This window comes from Dipodomys merriami, unplaced genomic scaffold (assembly GCF_024711535.1).
Source record: "Dipodomys merriami isolate MVZ:Mamm:240054 unplaced genomic scaffold, mDipMer1.0.p SCAF_15, whole genome shotgun sequence".
Lineage (NCBI taxonomy): Eukaryota > Metazoa > Chordata > Mammalia > Rodentia > Heteromyidae > Dipodomys > Dipodomys merriami.
Window position 1 is genome coordinate 36,344 of NW_027202826.1, and position 26,323 is coordinate 62,666.

At 44.5% G+C, this 26,323-nt stretch overlaps 1 protein-coding gene across 4 annotated transcripts in view; it reads left to right on the forward strand.

Annotated features, from left to right (window-relative positions):
* Window positions 1–296: 296 nt before the first annotated feature.
* The window catches only part of LOC138826816 (protein inturned-like), a 59,754-nt gene continuing 33,727 nt past the window's right edge, over window positions 297–26,323 (forward strand). For 3 of the 4 annotated variants that reach the window (XM_070022059.1, XM_070022060.1, XM_070022062.1), the window contains exons 1-5: window positions 5,905–6,144; window positions 10,106–10,644; window positions 16,718–16,803; window positions 20,493–20,693; window positions 26,018–26,136. In XM_070022059.1, the coding sequence (XP_069878160.1) occupies window positions 6,029–6,144; window positions 10,106–10,644; window positions 16,718–16,803; window positions 20,493–20,693; window positions 26,018–26,136 (1,061 nt within the window). In that variant the 5' untranslated portion in view covers window positions 5,905–6,028. Of the gene's footprint in view, window positions 458–5,904; window positions 6,145–10,105; window positions 10,645–16,717; window positions 16,804–20,492; window positions 20,694–26,017; window positions 26,137–26,323 lie in introns of those variants that run through there. The other variant, XM_070022061.1, reaches the window with a different exon arrangement.

The window sequence follows — 26,323 nt, forward strand, 5'->3', positions numbered from 1 at the left end:
GTCCCGGGCCGGGGGGTCCCGGGGTGAGGGGTCCCCGGGTGGGGGGGGTCCCGGGCCGGGGGGTCCCGGGTGGCGGTCCCGGGCGCGTCCCCGCGCAGCGCTTGGTGACGGGCAGGTCTTGGCGCAGAGCCCGGAGCTGCTGCTCGCCCCGGCGGGCGGGGCCCGGCTGGCCTCACCGGTCCGAACCCCGTTCGCAGTCGTTGGCACCACCGGCGGACGCACCCGCACCCGAGGACCCTTGCTCCGTAGCAAAGTCCACGAAGCCTTCCAGAAGCTCCCTGGCAGCACAACCTCGGCGCCTGCATTTGTCAGGTTTTAAACGGTAAACGTCCCAGCTTGGTGAGCAGCAGTGGCCGCGCCAGAGCACCCCCGGGGCTGCCGGCGCCGAGGCGCGGGGCGGCGGGAGCAGGGGCCGCTTCCTCCGCCAGGAGCCCATGGAAGCCGGGACGCGGAAGCGGTAGGTGCCTCCTCGGGCCCCCTTGGCACTGCCATCGCCAGGGGGTGCGGGGGGCCGGGGAAGGGGTGCATTTCTTTTTCACAGTAGGTAACAATCTTTGTGTTTTGGCACTGCGTTGTTTTGTGTTACAGACTTTATTGTTCAGTATTTTCATAAACGCTTGTGTAAAACTTAGGACATCCATGGAAGTTTCTTGCATTTGATGAAGTTGTATTCACACACATTCCTATTTAATAAAATGTACTCTGCCTGCATACAAGATTTTAAATATAATTTAACAGAAATTTGAGAACTTAACCTTAAAATCATACTCATCTATCATAGTTCTCACAAACAATTTCAGTTCCTGGCATATTTTTAAAATTCCATCATTAAGTAGCTGTACAAAGAGGTTACAATTCCATACGTCAGGTTTTGAGTAAACTGCATATTGACAGATATCAACCCTTCCGTCCTTCTCCCCCACTCTATACCTTCAAGTTGCATAGTTCAGTTTTTACATAGCATTCATTAAATACGACTGCATTCGGTCACCCTTCCTTCCTCCATTTGTCCCTCCTTTGCCACCCTACACCAACATGTTTCTATTTCCCCTGATGTTCATTCTGATAAACAGTTCATTAGTTAGTTGCTCAGGGGCATTGTGTTTGGACTCCTCCACTTAGACATGCCATCTTATAGTCAGTTTGTGTGTATATGCATAAAACTACATACATTATATATGTTTGCATTTTAGACCTACCTTCTACATGTGAGCAAAAACATGTGATGTACCAAGTTCATGCCTGTAATTCTAGCTATTCAAGAGGATGATATCTGATGATCACAGTTCAAAGCCAGCCCAGGCAGGAAAGTGCATGGGACTCTTATTGGCAATTAACCACCAGAATACCAGAACTGGTGCTGTGGTGCAAGTAGTAGAACACTAGCCTTGAGTGAAAAAGCTCAGGGATAGCACCCAGGCTCTGAGTTCAAGACCAATATCCAACAACAAAAAGTGAAGTTTGTGTCTCTGAGCCTGACTTACTTCATTTAACATAATTTTTTTAGGTCTAATTCCCTGCAAATGATATACCATTGTTCTTTCTAATAGATGAATAGAACTCTTATCTAACTCTCTATCTCTCTATTTCTATCTATCTATCTTATTTTCTTGACCCATTCATCTGTTGTAGGGCATACCTTGGCTATGTCATGAATATTGCCATAATGAACATGGATATATAGGTGTCTTTACCATATCCTGACTTGTAACATTCTAGGTAGATGCCCAAAAGTGGTTTCTATATTTCAGGAATCTTCACACTGCCTTCCAGAGTGGTTGCACTAGTTTACATTCCCTCCAACAGTGCCACAGGGTTCCTTTTCCCCCAGAATCCCCCCAAGATTTGTTTGTGTTTGTTTTCTATATGCTGCCAATCTAACTGGGGTGAGATGAAATCTAAATAGTTTTTTTTTAATTTAATTTACTTTTGTTGTAAAGGTGATATATAGAGGGGTTACTGTTACACAAGTACATTTCTTATCAATGAGTACATTTCTTATCAAACAGTACAACTCTCTCCCTCATTTTCTCCCATATAGTTTTGATTTGCATTTTCTTTATGGCTAGGGATGTTGAGCATTTCCTCTATTTAGCGGCCATTGTTCTTCTGAAAAGTCTCTATTTAGCTCCTTTTTTCCATTTATTTTTGGGTTATTAATGGGGGGTGGGTAGTTTCTTTAGCTCCTTGTGTATTTTGGATATTAGGCCCTTGTCTCCTTGTGTATTTTGGATATTAGGTCCTTGTCAAAGGGCAAAGATCTCCCACATTGTAGGCTGTATTTTTTAGCTTAGTAACTATGTCTTTTGCTGTACAGAAACTTTCCAGTTTGATGCAATCCCATTTTTACATTTCATTGTCAGTTTGTTGAGCCCCTGGAACTCTGCTCAGAAAGTTCTTATCATGACCTGTGCATTGTGTTCATTGTGTGCCAGTCCCGGGGCTTAAACTCAGATCCTAGGCACTGTTTCTGAGCTGTTCTGCTTAAGGCCATCACTCTACCACTTGAGCCACAGCTCCCCCTCCACCTTTTGGGTGATTAACTGGACATAAGAGTCTCATGGACTTTCCTTCTAGGGCTGGCTTTGAACTGCAATCTTCAGATCTCAGGCTTCTGAGTAGCTAGGATTACAGGTGTGAGCCCCAGACACCCACTCTGTCATGGCTTATTTTTAAAAAGTAGTTTTGCTAAAATTTTATGCTTTCCTTGTAAAACATGTCTTATAAGTTATCAAAAACATTTTGGCAATTGAATTAAAGAGGCCAGTGGGCTATATAACATTAATAGAAAAAATTAATGAGTATTCTATTTTTACATTTTTTTGGGGGGGGGGTCCGGTCGTGGGGCCTGAACTCTGGGCCCCGGCACTGTCCCTTAGCTCTTCAGCTCAAGGCTAGCGCTCTACCACTTGAGCCACAGTGCCACTCCCGGCTTTTTTCTTTGTGCTTATGTGGTGCTGAGGAATCAAATCCAGGGCCTCATGCATGCAAGGCAAGCGCTCTACCACTGAGCCACCTTCCCAGCCCCCCAGCATTAAATTTCTGTACTGTTGAAAAAAGATAATTCAAAATGAAAGTGATGCACAGTTGCAAACTTTTCTGTACATACAACTTAACTTTAAAATGTCAATACAAAAACAACATATTATCAGCAATAAAAAAAAAATGCTGAGGTCTGTTTCATGCCAAAACTTAACTATTACATTTCCCTGTTAGTTTTATTTAAGTAAATTAACACTTTTGTGTCTTTATTTTTTTTTGTCAGTTGTGGGGCTTGAACTCTGGGCCTGGGCACTGTCCTTCAGCTCTTTAGCTCAAGGCTAGTGCTCTATTACTTTAGCCACAGCACCACTTCCGATTTTCTGGTGGTTAATTGGAGATGAGTCTCAGGGAGTTTCCTGCCCAGGCTGGCTTTGAACTGCAGTCCTCAGATCTCAGCCTCCTGAGTAGCTAGGATTAAAGGTGTGGGCCATCAGCACCTGGCTAAAATTCTAGTTTTAAAATATTTTGCTGCTTTACAAAGTCATTTATTCAAAATTAAAAAAAAAAAGTTGTGGCTTTGGGCTGGGAAGGTGGCTGAGTGGTAGAGTGCTTGCCTTGCATGCATGAAGCCCTGGGTTCGATTCCTCAGCACCACATAAGCAGAAAAAGCTGGAAGTGGCCTTGTGGCTCAAGTGGTACAGCACTTGCCTTGAGCTGAAGAGCTCAGGGACAGTGGCTTTCATTATACCACATAATTCATAAAGTACTAGTTCTTTGTTCACAGTTAAAACACTATTAACTGGAATCTAATGAAACTACATTTTATGGAGTGTTTGCCTTGTGATTTATAGCTTTAAATGAATGCAACCTCCTGTGGTCCAGTTTTCATTTATTGTCCATCCCTGGCTCCTGTTGCTACCAGGGGAAAGAGCTCTTGCACCTGCTACAGATGGTAAATATTTAATTATGTCTTATCTCTAGTATATTTTATGGCATTCTATTGTTTCCCAGATTATAATCTATGGAAATAAGGACCTCATGTCTCTTCTGAGCTAACTGAAACATACTGGCTTCAGAAGATGGTGGGTCTTTAGAAAATAAAAATATATCCCAGTCTAAAACTTTTAAGCCTTGTAATGACCAGTTCTGGAATGGAATTATATAAAATCACAAATCTTTTCTTCATTCTCTCCAATATATCAAAGAGTGTTAAAACTTTGTAGAAGATACAAATTTGATTAATTTTTACTATCTGTAAGAAGTTGAGCAAAGGAATTACCATTTAACCAGGTTTTTTTTTGCTTTTTTTTTTTTTTGCTTTAGTTCAATCTTACAAAAGGTTAAAGACCTTTATTAGAAAAGGAGAATATTTTGCCATCTAGTTGATGGCTATTTAGCGGGGAATACAGATATATTATTTCTAAACAATTTATAAACAAGACAGTTTGATATTACTTAGCACTTTATGAGCTATGTATGAGAGAGCCGACTGGTTAGTGGGGGGCTGGGAGGGGTAGCGCGCGTGCCCAGCCTGCACGAAGCCTTGGGTTCGATTCCTCAGAGCCGCCCACGGGGAAAAGGCCGGCGGCGGCGCTGCGGCCGGGACACCAGCCGGGCCCCGAGTGCGAGCCCGGGGCTGGCAAAGCGGCAGAGGCGGAGGGGGGCGAGGGTGCTTAGTGGCCGGGGGCAGGGCGGCTCGGGGCCCTCCGGAGAGGAGCCCGGCGGCGTCCGTCCGAGTCGCGGGTCAGGACGGCGGCCGGGCGGGGGCGAGGCGCCCGGGGGCGCGGGGCGGTGCCGCCACTGGGCAGGGCAGGGCGCGGGGCTGTGGTGACGGCGCGCGCTGCGGCGCACCCCGTTCCCGACGCCTCTCGGCGAGCGCAGCGGCCGGCGGCCCGTGGCGGGCGGGCCGGGGGCTTCCCGGGCGGGCCGGGGGCTTCCCGGGCGGGCTGGGGCTTCCCGGCGCGGCTGGGGCTTCCCGGCGCGGGCTGGGGCTTCCCGGCGCGGGCTGCGGGCTTCCCGGCGCGGGCCGGGGGCTTCCCGGGCGGGCTGCGGGCTTCCCGGGCGGGCCGGGGGCTTCCCGGGCGGGCCGGGGGCTTCCCGGGCGGGCCGGGGGCTTCCCGGCGCGGGCTGCGGGCTTCCCGGGCGGGCTGCGGGCTTCCCGGCGCGGGCTGGGGCTTCCCGGCGCGGGCTGCGGGCTTCCCGGCGCGGGCCGGGGGCTTCCCGGGCGGGCTGGGGCTTCCCGGGCGGGCCGGGGGCTTCCCGGGCGGGCCGGGGGCTTCCCGGGCGGGCTGGGGCTTCCCGGGCGGGCTGCGGGCTTCCCGGCGCGGGCTGCGGGCTTCCCGGCGCGGGCTGCGGGCTTCCCGGCGCGGGCTGCGGGCTTCCCGGCGCGGGCTGCGGGCTTCCCGGCGCGGGCTGGGGCTTCCCGGGCGGGCTGGGGCTTCCCGGCGCGGTGGCGGCCTCCTCCGGGCGCGGCCAGACCGCCGCGTGGCCAAGGGCGGGACGGCCGGCCTGGGCGCGCGGGCGCTCCCGTGGCGGGTCCCTAGCGAGGTCGGTGGCTCCGTCCCCTTGTCCTTACCGGGAGCACCGGCGTCCCACTCCCAAGGGAAGACGCAGCTGCCCACCGCGCTCCAGCGGACGTGTTTCCTAGTCCAGAAGCGCCCAGTCCGCAGCGGGGGCGGGGCGGGGGCGGGGCGGGGGGGAGGGGGCGGGGGGGAGGGGGGAGGGGGAGGAGGGGGAGGGGGCGGGGAGGGGAGGGGGAGAGGGCGCGGAGAGGGGGCGGGGGAGGGGAGCAAGGGGGCGGGGAGGAGGAGGGAGCGGGAAGGAGGAGGGGGAGGGGAGGGGGAGGGGGCTGGGGGGAGGGGGAGGGGGAGAGGGCGCGGAGAGGGGGCGCGGGGAGGAGGGAGACGGGACGAAGGGGGAGGAGGTCGCCGCGTCTCCGTTCCCCGGCAACCGGGCAGCCGCCAATAGCAGCGCGGCGCCGGAGTCACGTGGGCGTTGGCGGCCGGGGACTGGCGCGGCGCGGACCCTCGGGGCCTGCGTCCCGAGCATGGCGGCGGCGTGCACGCGTCGGAGCCCGGACGCGCGGGACGAGGACGAGGACCGCGACTCGGAGAACGCGGACAGCGTCTGGGGCTCGGACACCTCCGCGGGCAGCGGCTCCACGTAAGGGTCTGCGGCCGGCCCGGCCGGGCGGGGCGGGCTCGCTGGGCGGAGGTGCGGCCGGGCGGGGCGGGCTCGCTGGGCGGAGGTGGGGCCGGGCGGGGCGGGCTCGCTGGGCGGGGGCGGTGGGGCCGGGCGGGGCGGGCTCGCTGGGCGGAGGTGGGGCCGGGCGGGGCGGGCTCGCTGGGCGGAGGTGGGGCCGGGCGGGGCGGGCTCGCTGGGCGGAGGTGGGGCTGGGCGGGGCAGGCTCGCTGGGCGGAGGTGGGGCCGGGCGGGGCGGGCTCGCTGGCTGGGGCGGTGGGGCCGGGCGGGGCGGGGCGGTGGGGCCGGGCTGGGCGGGGCGGGGCGGTGGGGCTGGGCGGGGCGGGCTCGCTGGGCGGAGGTGGGGCTGGGCGGGGCGGGCTCGCTGGCTGGGGCGGTGGGGCTGGGCGGGGCGGGCTCGCTGGGCGGAGGTGGGGCTGGGCGGGGCGGGCTCGCTGGCTGGGGCGGTGGGGCCGGGCGGGGCGGGCTCGCTGGGGCGGTGGGGCCGGGCGGGGCGGGCTCGCTGGGCGGAGGTGGGGCCGGGCGGGGCGGGCTCGCTGGGCGGAGGTGGGGCCGGGCGGGGCAGGCTCGCTGGGCGGAGGTGGGGCTGGGCGGGGCGGGCTCGCTGGCTGGGGCGGTGGGGCTGGGCGGGGCGGGCTCGCTGGGGCGGTGGGGCCGGGCGGGGCGGGCTCGCTGGGCGGAGGTGGGGCCGGGCGGGGCGGGCTCGCTGGGCGGAGGTGGGGCTGGGCGGGGCGGGCTCGCTGGCTGGGGCGGTGGGGCTGGGCGGGGCGGGCTCGCTGGGCGGAGGTGGGGCCGGGCGGGGCGGGCTCGCTGGGCGGAGGTGGGGCTGGGCGGGGCAGGCTCGCTGGGCGGAGGTGGGGCCGGGCGGGGCGGGCTCGCTGGCTGGGGCGGTGGGGCTGGGCGGGGCGGGCTCGCTGGCTGGGCGGAGGTGGGGCTGGGCGGGGCGGGCTCGCTGGGCGGAGGTGGGGCCGGGCGGGGCGGGGCGGGCTCGCTGGCCGGGCGGGCGGGCGGGCGGGCGGGCGGAGCCCCGTTCTGCAGTGAGGGCCTTGTTGTAACGTGAATTCCGTTTTCCGCCCGCCCCGGGCGCGGACCGGGCCTTCTCGGTCTCGGCGGGCGCTGTGACGGGCGTCCGGAGCGTCCGATGCTCCGCCCTCCGCCTCCTGAGCCGCGGGGATGAGCGGGTGCGCCCGCGCCGGGCCGCTCTGTGCGGGGAGCCCGCAGGGCTGGTAGCTGGGTCTCCGGCGGCTCCAGCTGTAGCTTCGCACCCTCTTTAGCCTGGCCTTGCGTGGCGTGCGCGTGCCCGGCGCATGCGTGCCAAGCCCCGGGGCTGGACGGGGCCTGGGTGCAGTCCTGGAGATGTTCCCGCCGGGGTTGGCCTTGGTCCAGGGTCCTCAGATAGCAGCCTCCTGAGCACCTCGGGCTAGAGCGTGAGCCTCGGGAGCCTGGCGTTACTCTGCATCTTCAAAGCAACTTGTGTTTCGGACACACGAAATGTGCACTTCTTTTTTTTATTTTTGTTTTTTGTGGGTCGTGGGGCCTGAACTCCGGCCTGGGCGCTGTCCTCAGCGCTCTCCCGCCCAGCCACCTTTCCAGCGCCTGCACTTCGCTTTACACTCACTAGCCATGTTCTTTCACACCTACAGATTCGTGTACTTGGCTCCTCTGTTTGAGCCCTCTTTCTTCCTGTTTTCACTTGTTAAAGTCACTGAGGTCCAACTAAGTGCTTCTTCTAGATCCTTCCCTCATCTCTCTCAGACTTACTTCAGCATCTGTCCTTCTGTAGCAGTCTTAATTTCTGCTTTAGAACTTGAGTTTTGGCTACTTGATCATGTCTCTTTCTGGGTTTTATTTTTTAAGCGATGGGTGGGTGGCACTGGGTACTTGCGTTTGGACTTCTCTCTTACTCTCCAACTCACTCCTTCACCACTTGTGTTTACCGCTGTTACTATTATTTGCTACAACTGAGTGCCATCCTCCAATATCCATCCCATCAGCTCCATGGATCTTTAAATTATATCCAAAAGGTTGTCTTCTCTTCAAATTTCAGGATTTAAGTAAGCTATTTATTTATTTACTTATTTAGTCAGTCATGGAGCTTGAACTCTGAGCCTGGGCACTGTCCCTGAGCTCTTCAGCTCAAGGCGAGCGCTCTACCACTTGAGCCACAGCGCCACTTCCAGTTTTCTGAGTGGTTTATTGGAGATAAGAGTCTCATGGACTTTCCTGCCCGGGCTGGCTTTGAACCACCATCCTCAGATCTCAGCCTTCCTAGTAGCTAGGATTATAGGCCTGAGCCATCGGCTCCCAGCAAGTCAGCTATTTATGTTGAGCAAGTGGAAAAATATTTCTTGGGATTGCTTACTGCTAATACATACAGTTTGCTAATACCAAACTAAAAGGGTAAAATTATAAAGCAGATAACTATAATCTATTATTTAAATTTGTATGTACCTGTTTTTGTTTTTTGGCTGGTCCTGGGCCTTGAACTCTTAGCTTGGGCACTGTCCCTAAGCTCCTTTTGCTCGAGGCTCAAACTGTATCACTTGAGCTACAGGTAAGCATCTCATGGACTTTCCTTCCTGGGATGGTTTCAAACCATGATCCTTACCTCCTAGCCCCCTGAGTAGCTAGGATTACAGATGTGAGCCACTGGCACCTGGCTTTATGTCTCTTAATCCATATAAATTTCTATCTTTCAGTCAGCTTTTGATCTTTGTGTAGAAATACCCAGGATAAACAATGGGAGAGATGAAGGATTTATTTCTGCTCTTTCCCTCCCCAAATAGTGTCTGTATTGCACTCATGTCACTTATTTTTCACATATGAGAACAAAGAATATTTGTCTTTCTCAGTCTGCCTTATTTTGCTTAACATGACAGTGTCTAGTTTGATTTTTAGCTTGAAGAGTCTCCATACTAATTTCCACCGTGGTTGCACTAATTTGTATTTCTACTATCAGTGTATAAGCATTTCCCCTCCCAGTATTTGATGTTTTTTTCTCCATGATTGACATTCTTCCAGGTGTTCTAGTTACATTTTCTTCAAGGATGTTGACTTTTTAAATGTGTTTATTGGCCATTTGTACTTCTTGGAGAAGTATCTGTCCCAGTCATTTGTCCACTTGTTGGGTTTTTTGTTTCTTTGATGTTAATTTTTTTTTAGCTCTTTGTATATTCTGTATACTCAGTAATAGTGTGTTTCCCTGAGCACAGACACTGAATCATGTGATTCCATAACCTTCTCCCCTACACAGGGAGAGAACTGTTCAGCAGGGAAAATGCTTAAGAGAACTAGGAAGTTCTCTGCCTACCCAGGTAGGACTCAAGCCTCTGTGTGCTCTATTGTCTGGTACATTAATAGGTCATGCCTAGACTTGGAGGCTTGATGTCCTCAGATACACAAACTGCAGGGCTCAGCCTGTGAAGTGCCCTGTAGCCCGCATTGATTCCCAGTACACAAAGAAGGGAAGCTTCTATAGTGAAAGTAGCTCAGAAATGCACAATCAGCCCTTCTATTAGCAATTGATTCTATTAGTGGCTGATCAGGCCCAGTGTCAGAACAAGAAGGCATAAATAATTGACAACTGAGCCTAAACCACCCACAGTTGTACAGTTCTTGGAGGTTATGTGAGGGAGGGATCTGTAGAATCCAAATGATTGGGAGGATCTGGGCTTGGGGTCCCATGCCTGCCTGCCGCAAACTTACACAGTTCCCAACATTGTGTCCCCATTCTTCAGGAGTCTACAAAATGCATTTTAAGGAAATGAATTAGAAGCGAAAAGAATTTTTAAAAAATCAGATAACTTCCACCCCTTCTGCCTCCTTGTCTGTAAAGCTGATCATAACTCCCTAATAAGAGAATAGAACTGTCTTTCTTACATTGGATTGATATTATGGTTATCATTTTTTTAATTTTGCATAGTGATTTTGAACCTGAGTGGCTGGACAGTGTGCAAAAACGTGGTGAGCTGTTTTATTTGGAATTGAGTGAAGATGAAGAAGAAAGCATTTTTCCTGAGACATCGACTGTGAACCATGTCAGATTCAGTGAAAATGAGATTATCATTGAGGAAGATAATTACAAGGAAAGAAAAAAGTATCAACCCAAACTCAAACAGTTTACTAAAATTTTAAAAGGTAAAAGACTTTTACCCAAGTGCTACAATAAAAAAAATAGCAATGATAATGGGCCGGTATCCATTCTAAAGCATCAGTCCCATCAGAAGGCAGGTATCGTTGTCCAACAGATGCATAAAGATGTGAATATTTATGTAAATCCCAAAAAATTAACTGTCAGCAAAGCCAAAGAGCAACTTAAACTTCTGGAAGTACTGTTTGGAATTATCCATCAGAACAAGTGGAGTTGGAGAAGAATTGGAAAGCAGGGCAGTGGAGAGAGGCTTGTGGTCCACGGCCTGCTGCCTGGAGGGTCTGCTATGAAGACTGGCCAGGTGTTAATTGGTAAGTGTGCCTCATGAACATCAGTCCTTGTCTGCAGAGACACATGGTTAATGAGTCCATGGGAAGGACGTGATACAAACCAGAATTGATGTATTCTTAACATATTAAGGACTGATCAATACCTGGTATAGTAGTGAAATGGTTACAGATAGTAAACCACAAAGCACAGTGTTCTTAAAATAGCACTTTAGATGGTTGGATACGTATGTGAGTTGTCAGGGAACAGCTTAACTAATTTTGGTTTGTACAGTTTTGTTACATCTTGGTTATATATTCTGAGAGAGAGAGAGAGAAAGAAGTTGATTACATAGTGGTAATAATTTGGACTTCAGTGATTGTATCAAAAAATGACACAAAATATATAATATATGAATAAGTATACTTTTAAAGTGTATGTACTTGAGTCCAATAATTTCACAGAGTGGTTTTAAACCATGTAGTTTGGCATACATAGCAACAGTGATCATATACATACACTTCCTTTTAAAGGTACATGTCATGAAATATACTACCAATTTTGTGAAAAAAAACCATGAGTTATTTTGATTATATTGATACATTTTGAACTATTATATATGTTTAAGTTAGTAGCATGTGCTTACTTGAAGATAAGCTGATCAAATCTGAGAATACATTTATTAGTGAAACATAAAAGTCAGGCCAGGCTCTGGTGGCTCACGCTTGTAATCCTAGCTTGTAATCCTAGGCTGAGATCTGAGGATCAGGGTTCAAAGCTAGCTCAGGTAGGAAAGTCCGAGAGATTCCCATCTCCAATAAACCACCCGAAAACCGGAAGTGGCTCTGTGGCTCAAGTGGTAGAGCACTAGTCTTGAGCTGAAGAGCTAAGGGACAGCACCTAGACCCAGGGTTCAAGCCCCACAACTGACAAAAAAAAAAAGCTACAGTTCTAAAAGCTAATAGTCTTGAGTTAACCCATCTTAGTGGCTTTAGTAGATAGCACTCTTTGTTTGCCTTACTGTAAGTGTAACCCCTCTTTGAATCACCTTTATAAAAACAATAAAAAATTTAAAAATATGAGAAAGTAGAGATATGGCTCACTTGGTAGAGTGTTAGCCTTGAGCAGAATGCCAAGGGAGAGTGCCCTGAGTTTGAGCCCCAGTACTGGCAAGACACGCACACCAACAAATAAGCTCTTCTCTAAGAGAAACGTTTTATCTTTGCCCTTTCCTTCATGAATTTAATACTTACTTTCCATATATTTTGTCCATATGTATGTGTGTGTATAGAAACATTCTTAAAATAATGTCTGACCTAAAGTCTCATTTCAATTCTTCATTGACACAACAAGTGAAAACAATTTATATGTCTCCTAAATTCCAGAACTGCTTAAAATTATCTAAATATTCCTATAAAGTAGGTCACAGAATAATGGAAGAACTAGACCATAACTAGGTAGACAGCTTTACAGAGTAGCATAAGTACCATGTTAGGACTTTACAAAGAGTCCTCAGAAACACGTAGGAAGTATGTCTATGAAAATTGGGTGTTCCAAAATGGTTGCAACAAGATTTTCTCATTGTCTCCAGACGTGGAGAGGCCAAGAGTACACACAGGACTGATAGTCCCACCTACCAGACATGAATGAAGAAGTCTTTGAGATGACTAGCCACAACCATTTAGCCTTAACTGCCTGAGGAACCATTGCTGAGCCTACAGCGAGGAGAGCTAATATATGATTGCTGCTGTTTTAAGCACTACATGTTTTGGATGGTTTGTTATGGAGCAGTGGATAATTAGAACAGAATACAATGCATACCCGTGTCATTCTAAGTTCTCAAAAAAATTTTTTTTTGTAAAGTAATGGGACTAAACTGGAATATCTTTTAAGGTCAATCCTACTTCAAAAGATCTGTCTTACTGTTTGTGAAATCCAACCTGTTTGTTAGCCAACCATGGTAATTGAGAATCCCACATGGTTGGAAATTCCAAGCAGTGCATTCCCTTTCTACATATGGACCCTTTGCTCTCAATGCCTATTTAGACTGGGTTATAGATGAATTTCCACAAATCTATCCTCCTCTCTTGCAAGCTAGTTTGCATGAAAGAAGCATAGAGAAGAGAATTTCTGTCATGAATAATCCCACTACCTTTTCTTGGCCTTTGTTAACATAATGTGTCATCAATCATGAACAGAAAAAGCAGGTTCAGTGGATCATACCTGTAATCCTGCCTCTTGGGAGGTTAACAGTGGGAGAATTGTGGTTTGAGGTCAGACCAGGCAAAAAAGTTTTCAGAACCCCTTCTCAACCCATAACTGGGCACAGTGGCACAAACCTGCTATCTTAACCTACATGTGGTCTGTGATTGGGAAGGTTGAGGTTCAAGGCCAGCTAGGACAAAAAAAATCCACAAGACTCCCATCTCAACTGAGGGAAGCTAGATGGAGTAGCAGATCCAAACAACTACAGAAAGCCTAAAAGTGGTGTATAATAGTCCAAGTGCTCATCTAGGCTAGAAGAGAGACCCCTTTCAAACATAATGGTGTAGGTGCTCATCCAGGAGGAAAGACCCCTTCATAAACATAGCCAGTGAGGCTGAGCACCGATGGCTCAGAGCTGTAACCCTAGTGACTCAGGATCAGGAGACTGATCTCAGTCTTGAAAGGTATGTTTTGAAGCCATCCCAAACAGAATTGTTCATGACTATTTCTACTTAACCAGCAAAATGCTGGGCTGGAGGTGTTGCTCAAGTGTTAGAATGTCAAACAGAAAGCTGTGAGAAAGAGCAGGAATCCGAGTTCAGCATGCACATACACATTTGCGCATATGTATGCATGTATGCACGCACGTACACATGCACACAACCAATTAAAACATGGCTGGAGGGGCTGGGAAGTTGGCTCAGTGGTAGAGCACTTGCCTTGCATGCCTGAGGCCCTGGGTTCGATTCCTCAGCACCACATAAGCAAAAAAAAGAAAAAAAGCCTGAAGTGGTGCTGTGGCTCAAGTGGTGGAGCGCTAGCCTTGAGCTGAAGAGCTGAGGGACAGCGCCCAGGCCCAGAGTTCAGGCCCCACGACCGGACCCAAAAAATAAATAAATAAATAAAACATGGCTGGAGGTGTGGCTTAAACCTCACTCCCTCCAGCCCCCCAAAAATGGGGATAAAAAGAGGCTTGTAGTTTCTTCTGAATGTTATAGTTTGCAGTCAGCTATAAATGTCAGTAAATGATCTTATAATGACCCAAGTAAACGTCATTTATTTTAAAAAAAATGTGGCTCAGTGGTAGAGTACATGCATAGCAGGTGTGAGACCTTGGGTTCAATTCCCAGCACTGCAATAAAAACAAAAATGTATTCATATTTGAATATACTAACCATACCTATATATTCCTTTAAGAAAAACATCCATTTACTTTTTTTTTGGTGCTAGTCCTGTGGCATGAACTCAGGGCCTGGGTGCTATTCCTGAGTTTATTTGCTTAGAGGGCTGGGGAGTGGGGAGTGTTTTCCACCCTTACTCTCATAATAGGTATTTATTTGAAACTAAAAAGACACTGGGAATTTTAAGGTGTGTGTGTGTATGCACGCATGCTCATGTATACAGGTCCTAGAGCTTGTACTTAGGGCCTGGGTGCTGTCCCTGACCTTTTTTGCTCAAAGCTAGTGGTCTGCACTTCTGGTATATAAGTCTTATGGACTTTCCTGCCCAGGCTGGCTTCCAACCACTACCCTTAGATCCACATTGTATTTGGAATGGGAAATTATATTTATTATGCCACATGTTCATGCCTATTGTCCCCATGCTACTTATCACATCCTAAATATTGGTTTTCAGTAAGATTCCCACAAAGAAAATACTGCTGACCAAATAAATACCTTGTTGTTTAGTATAATTTAATAAAATGTGATATAAAGTTTTTTAAATAAAGATATTAACATTAAAAAGAATAGGAATTTTGAAGGACATTGAAGAGATAGTGATGTAATCATGTAAATATTTTTATCTCAACAAATAAGGAGCATTATCTGTAATAGGCATGAATGATGTTGGGATTTACTTTAGACATATTTTTCCCAGTTGGAGTTTTGTTTGTGTTATCCTGCAAAGTCTTCATGGCTGGTGTGTCCATATGGAAAAATATTTCTAGTTTTAGTTATATGCTTTTCATGGTGCCAGGAATCAGATCCAAGGCCTTGTGTATGCAAGGCAAGCTCTCTTCTGCTGAGTTACACCTGTCCCTAAGGAAAACATTTCTTTCTCCTTTATTTAATATCTAATGGATATTGCAAAGAAGTATAATTGGAGATTCCTGCTAACCTTCTAACAGTTTACAAATTCTTTTAAGAAAAGTTCCTAGTGTACCTGGTATGTGGCTGAAGTAGTAGTGATGGCCTTCCAGCTCAAGGTTAAACTCTAGTACTACCGCCCAAACGCCAGAAAGTAAAGTGAGAAGAAAGAAGAAAGAACAAAGAGTGAGAGAAGGGAGGGAGGGAAGGGGGGAGAGAGAGGGAGGAAGGAAAGGGAAAGGAAAGGAGAGAGGATGGGGGAGGGTTTCCAAGCTTACCTGAGGTACTGTAGTAGTTGACCATGACTCTGTCCCCATTGGGAGCTCTCAACTGGATTGCATTTCCTGAGCATCTAACAGCCTTTATAAAAGCCTTCACTGGATGGACTAGGGAACTCCTTCTCCACTCTTTCTGCTAGCTCAGTCTTTTTTCCACACAGAGTATCAGGAAGAGAAAGGAACAGCACAAGTATCAGCATTTCCATCTATTCACTACTCCTAAAGAGAACAAGAGACACCTAGTAGTTTATATTAAAACTGAGGAACTTTACATTCAGGGAATACCATGCTGTTAAACAATTATGAATAGTAAGATACTGAGCAAGACTTTCTTTGTTCTTGTTTCATCCAAGGCTGTTCACTATACAAGCAACCCTGAAAAGAGAACAAAGTTTCTGTTGCCTCTTCCTGCAAGGTGCACAGAAACGTGAAAGAGCCACGAAGATTTGTCTGCTGTGCTGTTTTCCCTGTGTAGATATTTATTACCTATCTTCCCCTAAGACTTTTAGGTTTCATGAGAGTAGAATGGTCTTACCTGAAATTCCTAAAGTAATACTTGTCCCTGGATACATGCTTGACAAGTATGCGATTGTTTAATTGATTGCCTAATGGTATATTTTGGAATGATGAGAAAAGTAACTTAGGTATGTTTGTGTTTCTGTTCACATATCTTGCTGGTGTTTTGGGCTTTTTTTTTTTTTTTGGCCAGGCCTGGGGCTTGAACTCAGGGCCTGAGCATTGTCCCTGAGCTTCTTTTGTTCAAGGCTAGCACTCTACTACTTGAGCCACAGTGCCACTTATGGCCTTTTCTGTGTATGTGATACTGAGGAATCAAACCCAGGGCTTCATGCATACTAGGCAAGCACTCTACCACTAGGCCACATTCCCAGTCCTTGCTGGTTTTAGTACTATGTTTAATTATATTCTGAAAATAAACTTCCATTTTAACATTGATCTTTAATTATCAAATCTGATAAACATACAACATTGAAAGAAGAGTCCTGGAAAAGGGGATTTTTTTTTCTGAAATATGATGCATATTTTAATATGGTTTTAACCTTTGAAGCAAATAACTATACATACAGACACAAATCAGTAATAGCAATAAGACCATAGAATACTGAATTATGATCTAGTTAGATCATAATTAGAATTTTAGCTGATTTTTTTGCTTTGTTTTACTGGGGGGGTCTAAGTGATTAGCTTCTGTTTCATTAACTACAATACTTGGCTTATGCTTAAAACTTTGTTACTTGAGCTTACGTAACTCTCCTAAACATATCACAAATGAGAATTTTCATTTCTTGACATGTTCATGGGTTGTAGTTCATTTATAGTTCTATTGGGCGGTATTATAAAATGGGAAGGGTAGAGTGCAGTGGCTATAGCTATGTCACTAATGTAACAGCCTTGGATAAGTACCTGTATATATCACATTTTCTACTGTACTTTGATTAAGTAAGAATACATTCTTTTTAATGTTTCAATTCCAGATCTCTTTGGAGTTTGTATATTCCTACAACAATCTTTCATTATTCTAATTTTAGGTGATGTCCTTGTTGCTGTGAATGATGTTGCTGTGACCTCAGAAAACATAGAGAGAGTTCTGTCTTGTATTCCTGGACCCATGCAGGTCTGAACATTCTTTTGCAACATTTTACAATGAGTTATATAAAATACATACATTTTGTATTTCTTTTTTAAGATTCTGAAACTTATCATGCTTAATATGTGAATTACATTTATTCTTGAATATTTAAGAAATACCTTTGTAGTATTTTTCTAAAAATAAAAATCATTCTAAATAAAGCAGCAATAGCAATAATAATAGAAGCATACATAATTACCACCTTGCCATTTTAACACCATATGTACTGATCGATACCAATCTAGTTTCTAGAAGAGTCATTTTAAACAATTATTCAGTCGTCTGTTTTGTGAGGGTGTTTTTGTTTTTGTTTTTGTTTTGGGGGGGGGGGGTCCGGTCGTGGGGCCTGAACTCTGGGCATGGGCGCTGTCCCTCAGCTCTTCAGCTCAGGGCTAGAGCTCTAGCACTTGAGCCACAGCACCACTTCCGGCTTTTTTCTTTTTGCTTATGTGGTGCTGAGGAATCGAACCCAGGGCCTCATGCATGCAAGGCAAGCGCTCTACCACTGAGCCACCTTCCCAACCCCTGTTTTGCTTTTTTGCTTAGTCACAGGGCTTGAACTCTGGGTCTGGGCGCTGTCCCTCAGCTCTTCAGCTCAAGGCTGGCGCTCTACCACTTGAGCCACAGTGCCACTTCTGGTTTTCTGGTGGTTAATTGGAGATGAGTCTCATGGACTTTCCTGCCCGGGCTGGCTTTGACCTGCGATCCTCATATCTCAGCCTCCTGAGTAGCTAGGATTACAGGCATAAGCCACCAGCGCCCAGCTTGTTTTCTGAGTTTTTTTTTTTGCCAGTCATGGTGCCTGAACTCTGGGCCTGGGCGCTGTCCCTCAGCAATTCAGCTCAAGGCTAGTGCTCTACCTCTTGAGCCACAGCACCACTTCCAGCTTTTTCTGCTTATGTGGTGCTGAGGAATCGAACCCAGGGCCTCATGCCTGCAAGGCAAGCACTCTACCACTGAGCCACCTTCCCAGCCCCGTTTTCTGAGTTTTTGAAGCAATTCATGCTAGAAAATTTTTAATACTGTTTTACTTTAGTATCTACTTATACTCTTTTCTTGATTTTTGTTACTTAGGTAAGCTTTCATCCTGAACTGTTGGGAGTTAAAAATAAATTTCTCCTATAAGTCACATGATACTCTAAATATCAACATTTTATATTATAAATTACATTTTAAGATACTCAATGCATTTTGAAAGTTCTTTTCCTTTTAATAGGAATACTCTTTTCAATGTTCTCTTACTTGGAAGGTAGACATTATATGCTTTAAATAGGTTAGAGGATCCATCAGACAGTGAAAGGATGAAGTAGTTTTCAGATTCATTAACATGAATAAAATCCTTGATATCTCAGAATCATGTATCTGCTTTGATATTCTGTAATAAGATCCATGATGAAATTCCCTGTTTTCTAAAAAATAAGATTTCTTACATTCACTATCTTCTCTGAAATACACCACCATACATTTCCACTAACTTTGTAAATTTAGATATCTTTAGAAAGTTAAAATGAACAATGGAATAACGGATAGCTATGGACAAGCAATGACGACAGATGGCTAAGCGGATATAGGTAGAGACAGGGTGGTGTTGGAAATATTAGCCCTTAGAAACCCATTCGCCATTATCCTCTTTAGTCCCTAGGTGTTAGGAGAGGACTTGGTTGGGACAAGGTACTAAGGTACCTCAAGAGACTTAGCAGCTAGTAAAAAATACGTAACAAAGAACTGTAGCATTTTCACAGCTGAACCAGCCTTCCCCTTCTGGCTACATATCAGAGTTCTTCATTTCTTGCCTATGTCAGTTGCAGTACAGGTGGACTGACAATTTTGCCAGAACTCAACCACGTTTATATTTACTATAAAATTACATTATACTTACATTTAATTAATGATTGCAGATTCATTTGTATATAAACATAACATAAGAAAGAAAGAAATAGCTGAGTGCTGGTGACTCAGGCCTGTAAACATAGCTACTCAGGAGGCTAAGATCTGAGGATTATGGTTCAAAGCCAGCCCCGGCAGGAAAGTCTGTGAGACTCTTATCTACAGTAAACCACCAGAAAACTGGAAGTGGGGCTGTGGCTCAAGTGGTAGAGTGCCAGCTTTGAGCTGAATTGCTGAGGAACACCGCCCAGGCCCAGAAAACAAGCCCCAAAACCCACCAAAAAAGAAAAAAAGAAAAAAGAAAATAAAGAAATTATGGTTTGACTATTTTGGGCATATCTTCAGTAAATATACAAAAGCAACTATGTATTTGCTATTGGTCCATGTCCTACTTTAAAGAAAGATGGGCATTTTGCAATAGTATATGTGGTTGTATTTTTATACAGTGTAACTTTAAAGTGCCACAGCTTTATGCCACAGCTCTACTTCTGGCTTTTGTTAGGTGGGTAGTTAATTGGAGATGAGTTTCACACAGACCTTCCTGCACTGGCTTCTCTTTGTACTGTGATCCTGACTTCTTAGCTTCTTGAATAGCTAGGATTATAGGTGTGAGCTACTGGCACCCAGTTAGGAGATTACTTTAAGAATGGAAGAAGAACTGAGTAAAATTTATGCATTGAGAAACTATATTGTACTCCAAAATGGCATTGCTTCCCTAATACAATTTTGAAGACACTTTGTTTATATACAGCTTCAGAATATAATCCCATCATGAGTAAATACCATTAAACCTATTATTTTAGAAAGATGTATATTATAAAGGTAATGCATCTATAGTATTATATTTTGGAAACCACAAAAAAGTAAGGAACAAATTTCTCCAGTACTCAACTACTATAATATTTTAGTGTACTTTATTATGATATTATTTTCTGTGTATAAACATTTGTTAGTTTTGCTAGATTGGGTGTTATAACTGTGTCTTTCTCAAAAATGAGCACCTGTGTTTAGGTAATGAATGGCTAATAACTATATAGAATTTAGACTTCTTAACTAGAAACCAAATTAGACCATGTTTTCCTTTTTTATTGTTGAAAGGGGGTTTTCTGTTACAGCCATTTCCCTGAGGCCCTGTAAGTAGAACTAGATGGAGCCAGGAGTAAAATAGGGAAGGGGACTGATGTTCCCATATAGCAAGCAGTATGCTAAATGTATTACCTCTACCTTTCGGCAGTTGGAAAAGGGACATATTCTTACCAATCTTAAGATTAGGGTACAAAGCTAAAACTATGTTGATAGAACTGACCGTTTATCTTAAGGCTATGGTCCAGGACCTATTGTGTTGACAGGCTTTACCATCATTGGTCTTCACTGTAAAGGACCACAAAGAATGAGAAAATACTTGAAGTACTCCATTTGAAAAGAAAGTAAAATCTGGTTGTGTGAAGTTGATCTTGATTCTTTGTCTCTTCATTTTATCTCTTTCAGTTGACTCAGTGCTATCAGTATAATAATGTAGTATAACTTGAATACATTCTCACTTCATACTAAATTCTGATCTTTTCATGGCATTTCTTGTTTTTGTAGTCAATAATTAAGAATAAATAAATTACTACCCAGTAAAGTTTTATACTGGTCAGACACTGTGGAAGAAGCTAGATACAAGTATAAACCAGTGGAACATATAACCTCTCCTATCAGGATTCTTTGCTCTAGAATGACTTATCCATACAGTGTACACCTTCTTTGAAAAATGCAGCCAATTTTGCCTCATCTTAATTTTTAAGGTGAAACTGACATTTGAAAATGCATATGCTGTGAAAAAGGAAACTATCCAACCAAGAAAGAAAAAGACACAGATAAACACAAGTGATTTAGTGAAGCTCTTCTGGGGAGAGGAGGTTGACAGCATCCAGACTCCTCCACATTCTCCACACATCATCATGTATCTCACACTGCATCTTGACTCGGAAACCTCAAAGGAAGAGGTGAGTGTGTGCTTGAAAGTGGAAGGTAAAAAGTAAGGACCTTTTGTAGTCTTTTCAGTAAATGTAGGCATGTTTTATTTTGATTTAGGGAAGAATTAAAGCAAATTACCTATTTTCAGACTTATTCCTTGTGTATTTTATTTATGAATGTTTCACACAACAAATGTTTTTTTAAACATAAGTGAATTAACTATTTAGTTGTTTCAAGCAGTAGGAAAAAGAGAAAGAAGACACTATTGCAGTATCTTCTAGCTTACAAGCTAAGCTCCTGTTACCCTCCTGTACTCTTGTTATCCTGAACTCCTTTTTTGATTAGTCTTTATTGAGGTATTGCTTTTTATATATTAAACTAAACTGTGTTAAATGGACAATTTGTTGAGTTTTGACAAATAAGTACAAATATAGTTGTGTAAACGTCATGAAAGGTTCTCACATTTTGTAATCAGTTACCTCTTGCCGTTTATGTTTTACATATTTTTAATTCATATCTCAGTGTTTATTAAACAAGTGTGTCTGGTGTGGTATTAGATTTTATGCCTTTTTTTTTGAGGGAGGGCAGTCCTGGGACTTCAACTCAGGGCCTGAATGCTGTCCCTGAGCCTCTTTGTGTTCAAGGCTAGCGCTCTATCACTTGAGCCACAGCACCACTTCTGGCTTTTTCTGAGCACTTTATTGGAGATAAGAATCTCACAGACTTTTTCTGCCTGAGCTAGCTTCTAAATGCGATCCTCAAATCTCAGTCACCAGAGTAGCTAGGATTACAGGCATGAGCCACCAGCACCTGGCTAGATTTTATGTCTTTTTAGTCATAAATAAGAAAATAATCTAGCAGGGCCCTGGAGGATCACACCTGTAATCCTAGTTATGGCGGGAGGTGGAGATCAGAAGATTGGGATTTGAAGCCAATCCATGAGATTCTTATCTCCAGTTACCACTCAGAAAGGCCTAAATAGAATCCTAAAATTTGAATAGAAACCACATCTACAGAGATTTTTGAGCTTAAAGAACAAAGCTGTGGAGATATTATGCTACCAGACCTTGAAATATACCACAAAGCTAAATATAACTAAAATAACATGAGTTTGACATAGAAACAGACACCTAGATGACCAAGAGAACAGAATAGAGTCCAGATATATCTTTATGCATTTAGAGCAACATAGGAGACAAGAAAATGGGGAAGGGACAGGACAGTCTCTTCAATAAATAGTGTTGGAACAATGACACGTCTACACAAGTTACAAATATCAATTTAAAAAGTTTAAACAAACACATTTCTCAGATTTTAAAATAATATTTCTTTGTCTTTAGAGTTCTATCATTGAAGTCAGTCTGTCATTTTTTTTTGTCAAGAAAAAGTCCCAGCAAAGTCCTAGGAGCAAAGTCTTCTTTCCACTAGGCGTGTCCTCTGGCAACCAAAGACTACTATAAGAAAATGGGTTCATTTAAGATTTAAACCAAAGACGTTTCTTTGTCTTTTTTTGGGGGGGGGTGGGGGTCCGGTCGTGGGGCCTGAACTCTGGGCCTGGGTGCTGTCCCTCAGCTCTTCAGCTCAAGGCTAGCGCTCTACCACTTGAGCCACAGTGCCACTTCCGGCTTTTTTCTTTTTGCTTATGTGGTGCTGAGGAATCAAACCCAGGGCCTCATGCATGCAAGGCAAGCACTCTACCACTGAGCCACCTTCCCAACCCCATTTTCTTATGTCTTTTTGAGGATCTTTGTCTGAACTTACTGCTTGATTTTTATCTTGGAAGTCTGATATTTGTAAAGTGGGAATGCTCTCTAGCATTCTCTGTCTTGTACTTCAATTTCTGCCCCCTAACTAAGGAGCACTTTAGCATTGCCTGAGGATCTGGACTCAGTTTACTGTAGTGGCACTAGTGGTACCAGTGGTACATGGTGGCTCAGCTTGCCACTAGCCCAGCATTCTGTTGAAGCTATCGTAAGCATCAACCCTTAGGATATTCCTATCTCTGTCCTTTTGCTCAGCATGCAGAACTCCTAGCTGAATCCCAGCTTCTTTTGTAGTGATGGATGAGGAGGGTGGAAGAATATGTAGAGGATGCCTTAGAAACCTCAGTACTTTTGCATGCCATTAGTTCAACTAGCCAGGAAGCTATTTTTACAATAGAAAGCTCTCAAAGCATTTAGTCTAATATAATTCTCTGAGCAAAAGTGAGATCTGAAAAATGTTTAACTATTCTGAATTTTTTAAGCCTCTATACCCTACATTTCCTGTGTGGTTCATCTGTCAATGAATGGTTCATATATAATGAATTATTACATGGCAAAAAACGAATGTACTATGTTTTTAAAATCATTTTCTTTGTTCTGAGCAACATATTGAGACCTAGAATTAATCATTCTTATTTCTTGTGTGTAATAGTGGCCCCTTATATCTCTAAAACAAGTGACACTTAGGAATTTATTATATAAAACATCAACAAATGTCAAGGATAACATCCAGCATTATTCCAGGTTGCTTTGGAGTAGGGCACTGCTAAGGCCTTTTGTCATCCTTGCCTCTTTCTCCCTGGGGAAGTGTGAACAGGTTTCTGTCTCTTCTAGCTATGTAATTAGGGAAGGCTTTTTATTCTTACAGAACAGAGTGGAGGCTGCTGCAAATGCATACTACTAATAAGTGCTTAAAAATGCAGCTAGTTAAATTGGGTAATAACTGAAGAGGTTGCCAGGTCTTTAATACTAAGGGTTTGTGATTAGTATAGAGACCTATTAAAATGGTCTTTTTTACTAGTCATACTACTCCTCAATGCAATGTCATAGGGTCATTTTGTTTGAGCTTTTTTTTTTTTAAATGAGAATCTTGAAATACTTTTCATTCTGCTTTTTTTATGACATTATGCATTTGGTAAAAACTTGTCATTTTTTAGCTACAAGATGTAGACTGTAAGGACCGTAAACTAAGAGATTTGAAAAACTAATCACAGATTGTTTGAAATGGTGTTTGATGTTTCAGCTAAACCAGTGTGAAAGTACTTATTAATAAGCATTTAAATTTATGTGTTAATTTCTAAGGATAAAATAATGTTTTGTTACAGTGGAAATATTATAAGAAAGTTTGAGCTGGATGCCAGTGGGCTCACGCCTGTCATCCTAGCTACTCAGGAGGCTGAGATCTGAGGATCATGGTTCAAAGCCAGCCACAGCGTCACTTCCAGCTTTTTCTGTTTATGTGGTACTGAGGAATCTAACCCAGGGCTTCATGTATGCTAGGCAAGCACTCTACCACTAAGCCACATTTTTAGTCCCAAAGCAGCTATTTCTAGTTTATCATTATTTATATTTGTCCAGTTGTAAAAATTCCAGTATATGGGGGCTGGGAAGGTGGCTCAGTGGTAGAGCGCTTGCCTTGTATGCTTGAGACCCTGGGTTCGATTCCTCAGCACCACATAAGCAGAAAAAAAAAAGCCGGAAGTGGTGCTATGGCTCAAGTGGTAGCGTGCACGACTGGACCCTCCCCACTAAAAAAAAATTCCAGTATATGGTCATCATGTTAGTAATGATTTCTAACACAAATAATTATCTTCTAACACAAGATAAACTGTAGAGAGAATCAAGGAGATAGGATAATGCTTGAGGAGAGCAGGCTTGTGACTGTTAATCTGTGAGGAACTGAAAGCCACTCTGAATCATTCCTGGTTTCCAACCAGATGCTTTTATTTTGCTTGTTTTTGAGTTGCCTTGTGAGAAATTTAGATGTTGCCTAATTAGCAGCAAAAAGTGAGAAATACAATGGCTCATATTTTTGTGTTTGAAAAGTATTAAGATGGACTGGAAGTGTGGCTCAAGTGGTACACTGACATCTGTGAGTGGAAAGCCAAGCGAGAGCATTAGGCCATCAGTTGAAGTCCCAGTACTGGTGTGTGCGTGGACACGCGCGCACACGCGCGCACACACACTTATTAAAAATACTAGCACACTGCACATCCTGAGCGATTTATTATTTTATCTATGTATGTATGTATGTATGTTGGTTGGTTGGTTGTGGGTATTGAACTATGGGCTGTCTCTGAGCTCTTCAGCTCAAGGCTAACACTCTACCACTTAAGCCACAGCTCCATTTCCAGTTTTCTGATGGTAAATTGGAGGTAAGAGTATTATGGACTTGCCCCAGCTGGCTTGGAACAATGATGTTCAGATCTCAGCCTTTTAAGTAGGATTATAGGTCTTAGCCACTGGAGCCCAGCCTTATTAGTTTATTTTAATCAGCTGTTTGTATCCTTGGAATATACTGTTCTTGAAAATAGAGAAACACGTCACATTCTTTTTTTTTTCTTTTTTTTTGTTGGTTGTGGGGCTTGAACTCTGGGCCTGAGGCGCTGTCCCTCAGCTCTTCAGCTCAAGGTGGGCACTCTACCACTTGAGCCACAGCGCCACTTCTGGTTTTCTGGTGGTTACTTGGACTTTCCAGGTCAGACTGGCTTTGAACCTCGATCCTCATAGCGCAGCCTCCTGAGTGGCTAGGATTACAAGTGTGAGCCACCAGCACCCAGCTGCACATTCTTAAAATAAAAACCATTTGTGGATTATCTTACTGACTAGAATAAAATATACTCTCCTTTAACATTTGAATTCAAATTAATTTGTAGTATGCAAATGCTTTCAAATTTAAGAAGGGTAAGATTATAAAACATCACCATATGCTTTCTATTTATACTACTTTATTGTTGCATTCTCACTTTGCAAGTATAATTGCAGTTTTGTCTTAAATTTAAATACATATTTTATGATTTTATGCCAAATGAAGAAATGATCTTTTATAAGCCAGTTGAAAGAATTTGTATTTGAAGACTCCTGATAGTTCCATGAGGTGTATAGAGTTCTATTAACTGTAGTTAATAAGAATACATACAGAATGAAATGTAATGAAAGATTAAGAATAGAAATTGTTAACAGTGATTAAAGTTTAAAAGACTTAGAAATTGTAATTTCAAATAATCAGTATCCTAATTAGTATATATTTTAGTAATATGACCAATTGGCAGTTTCTGACTTATTTTCAAATATAGTTTTAATTTAATTTTATTTATTACCTAGAGAGAAGGAGGATTTTATAGCGGCACAAAATGGAATGGTAAATCTGACCCCAAAGCCTAAGAAGGCACACTGGCAAATGGGTTGTTTTTAAATGCTAATTTAAAGATTCAAGGCATGCTTCTTCCATGGGTATAAAACCTCACTGAAATTGAAAAGATTATCTTTTCTGTTCTTAATACAGAATCTGAACTTGCCACAACAAAAATAATAGTTGGAAATTTTGGTGTAGAGAGAGTTCATCATTTATGTTTCCTTTCATTTAACAGCAGGAAATTCTGTATCATTATCCAAAGTCTGAAGCATCTCAGAAACTAAAAAATGTGAGAGGGATTTTTCTCACACTCTGTGACATGCTGGAAAATGTAACCGGGACACAAGTTACCAGGTAATCATTAATTTCTATTTAGTTCTTTTCTTGAGTGTATCTGGTTCTGAAGTGCTGCATATACTGGTATCTATAATGTGTAGGTATCTGTATTGATGGGATATCTGCAGATATTTTGTTCATTGGCATTATGCCCAGAGTCAGCTACTTGATTTATATAGTAGATTTTTCAATACAGCTATAGAGC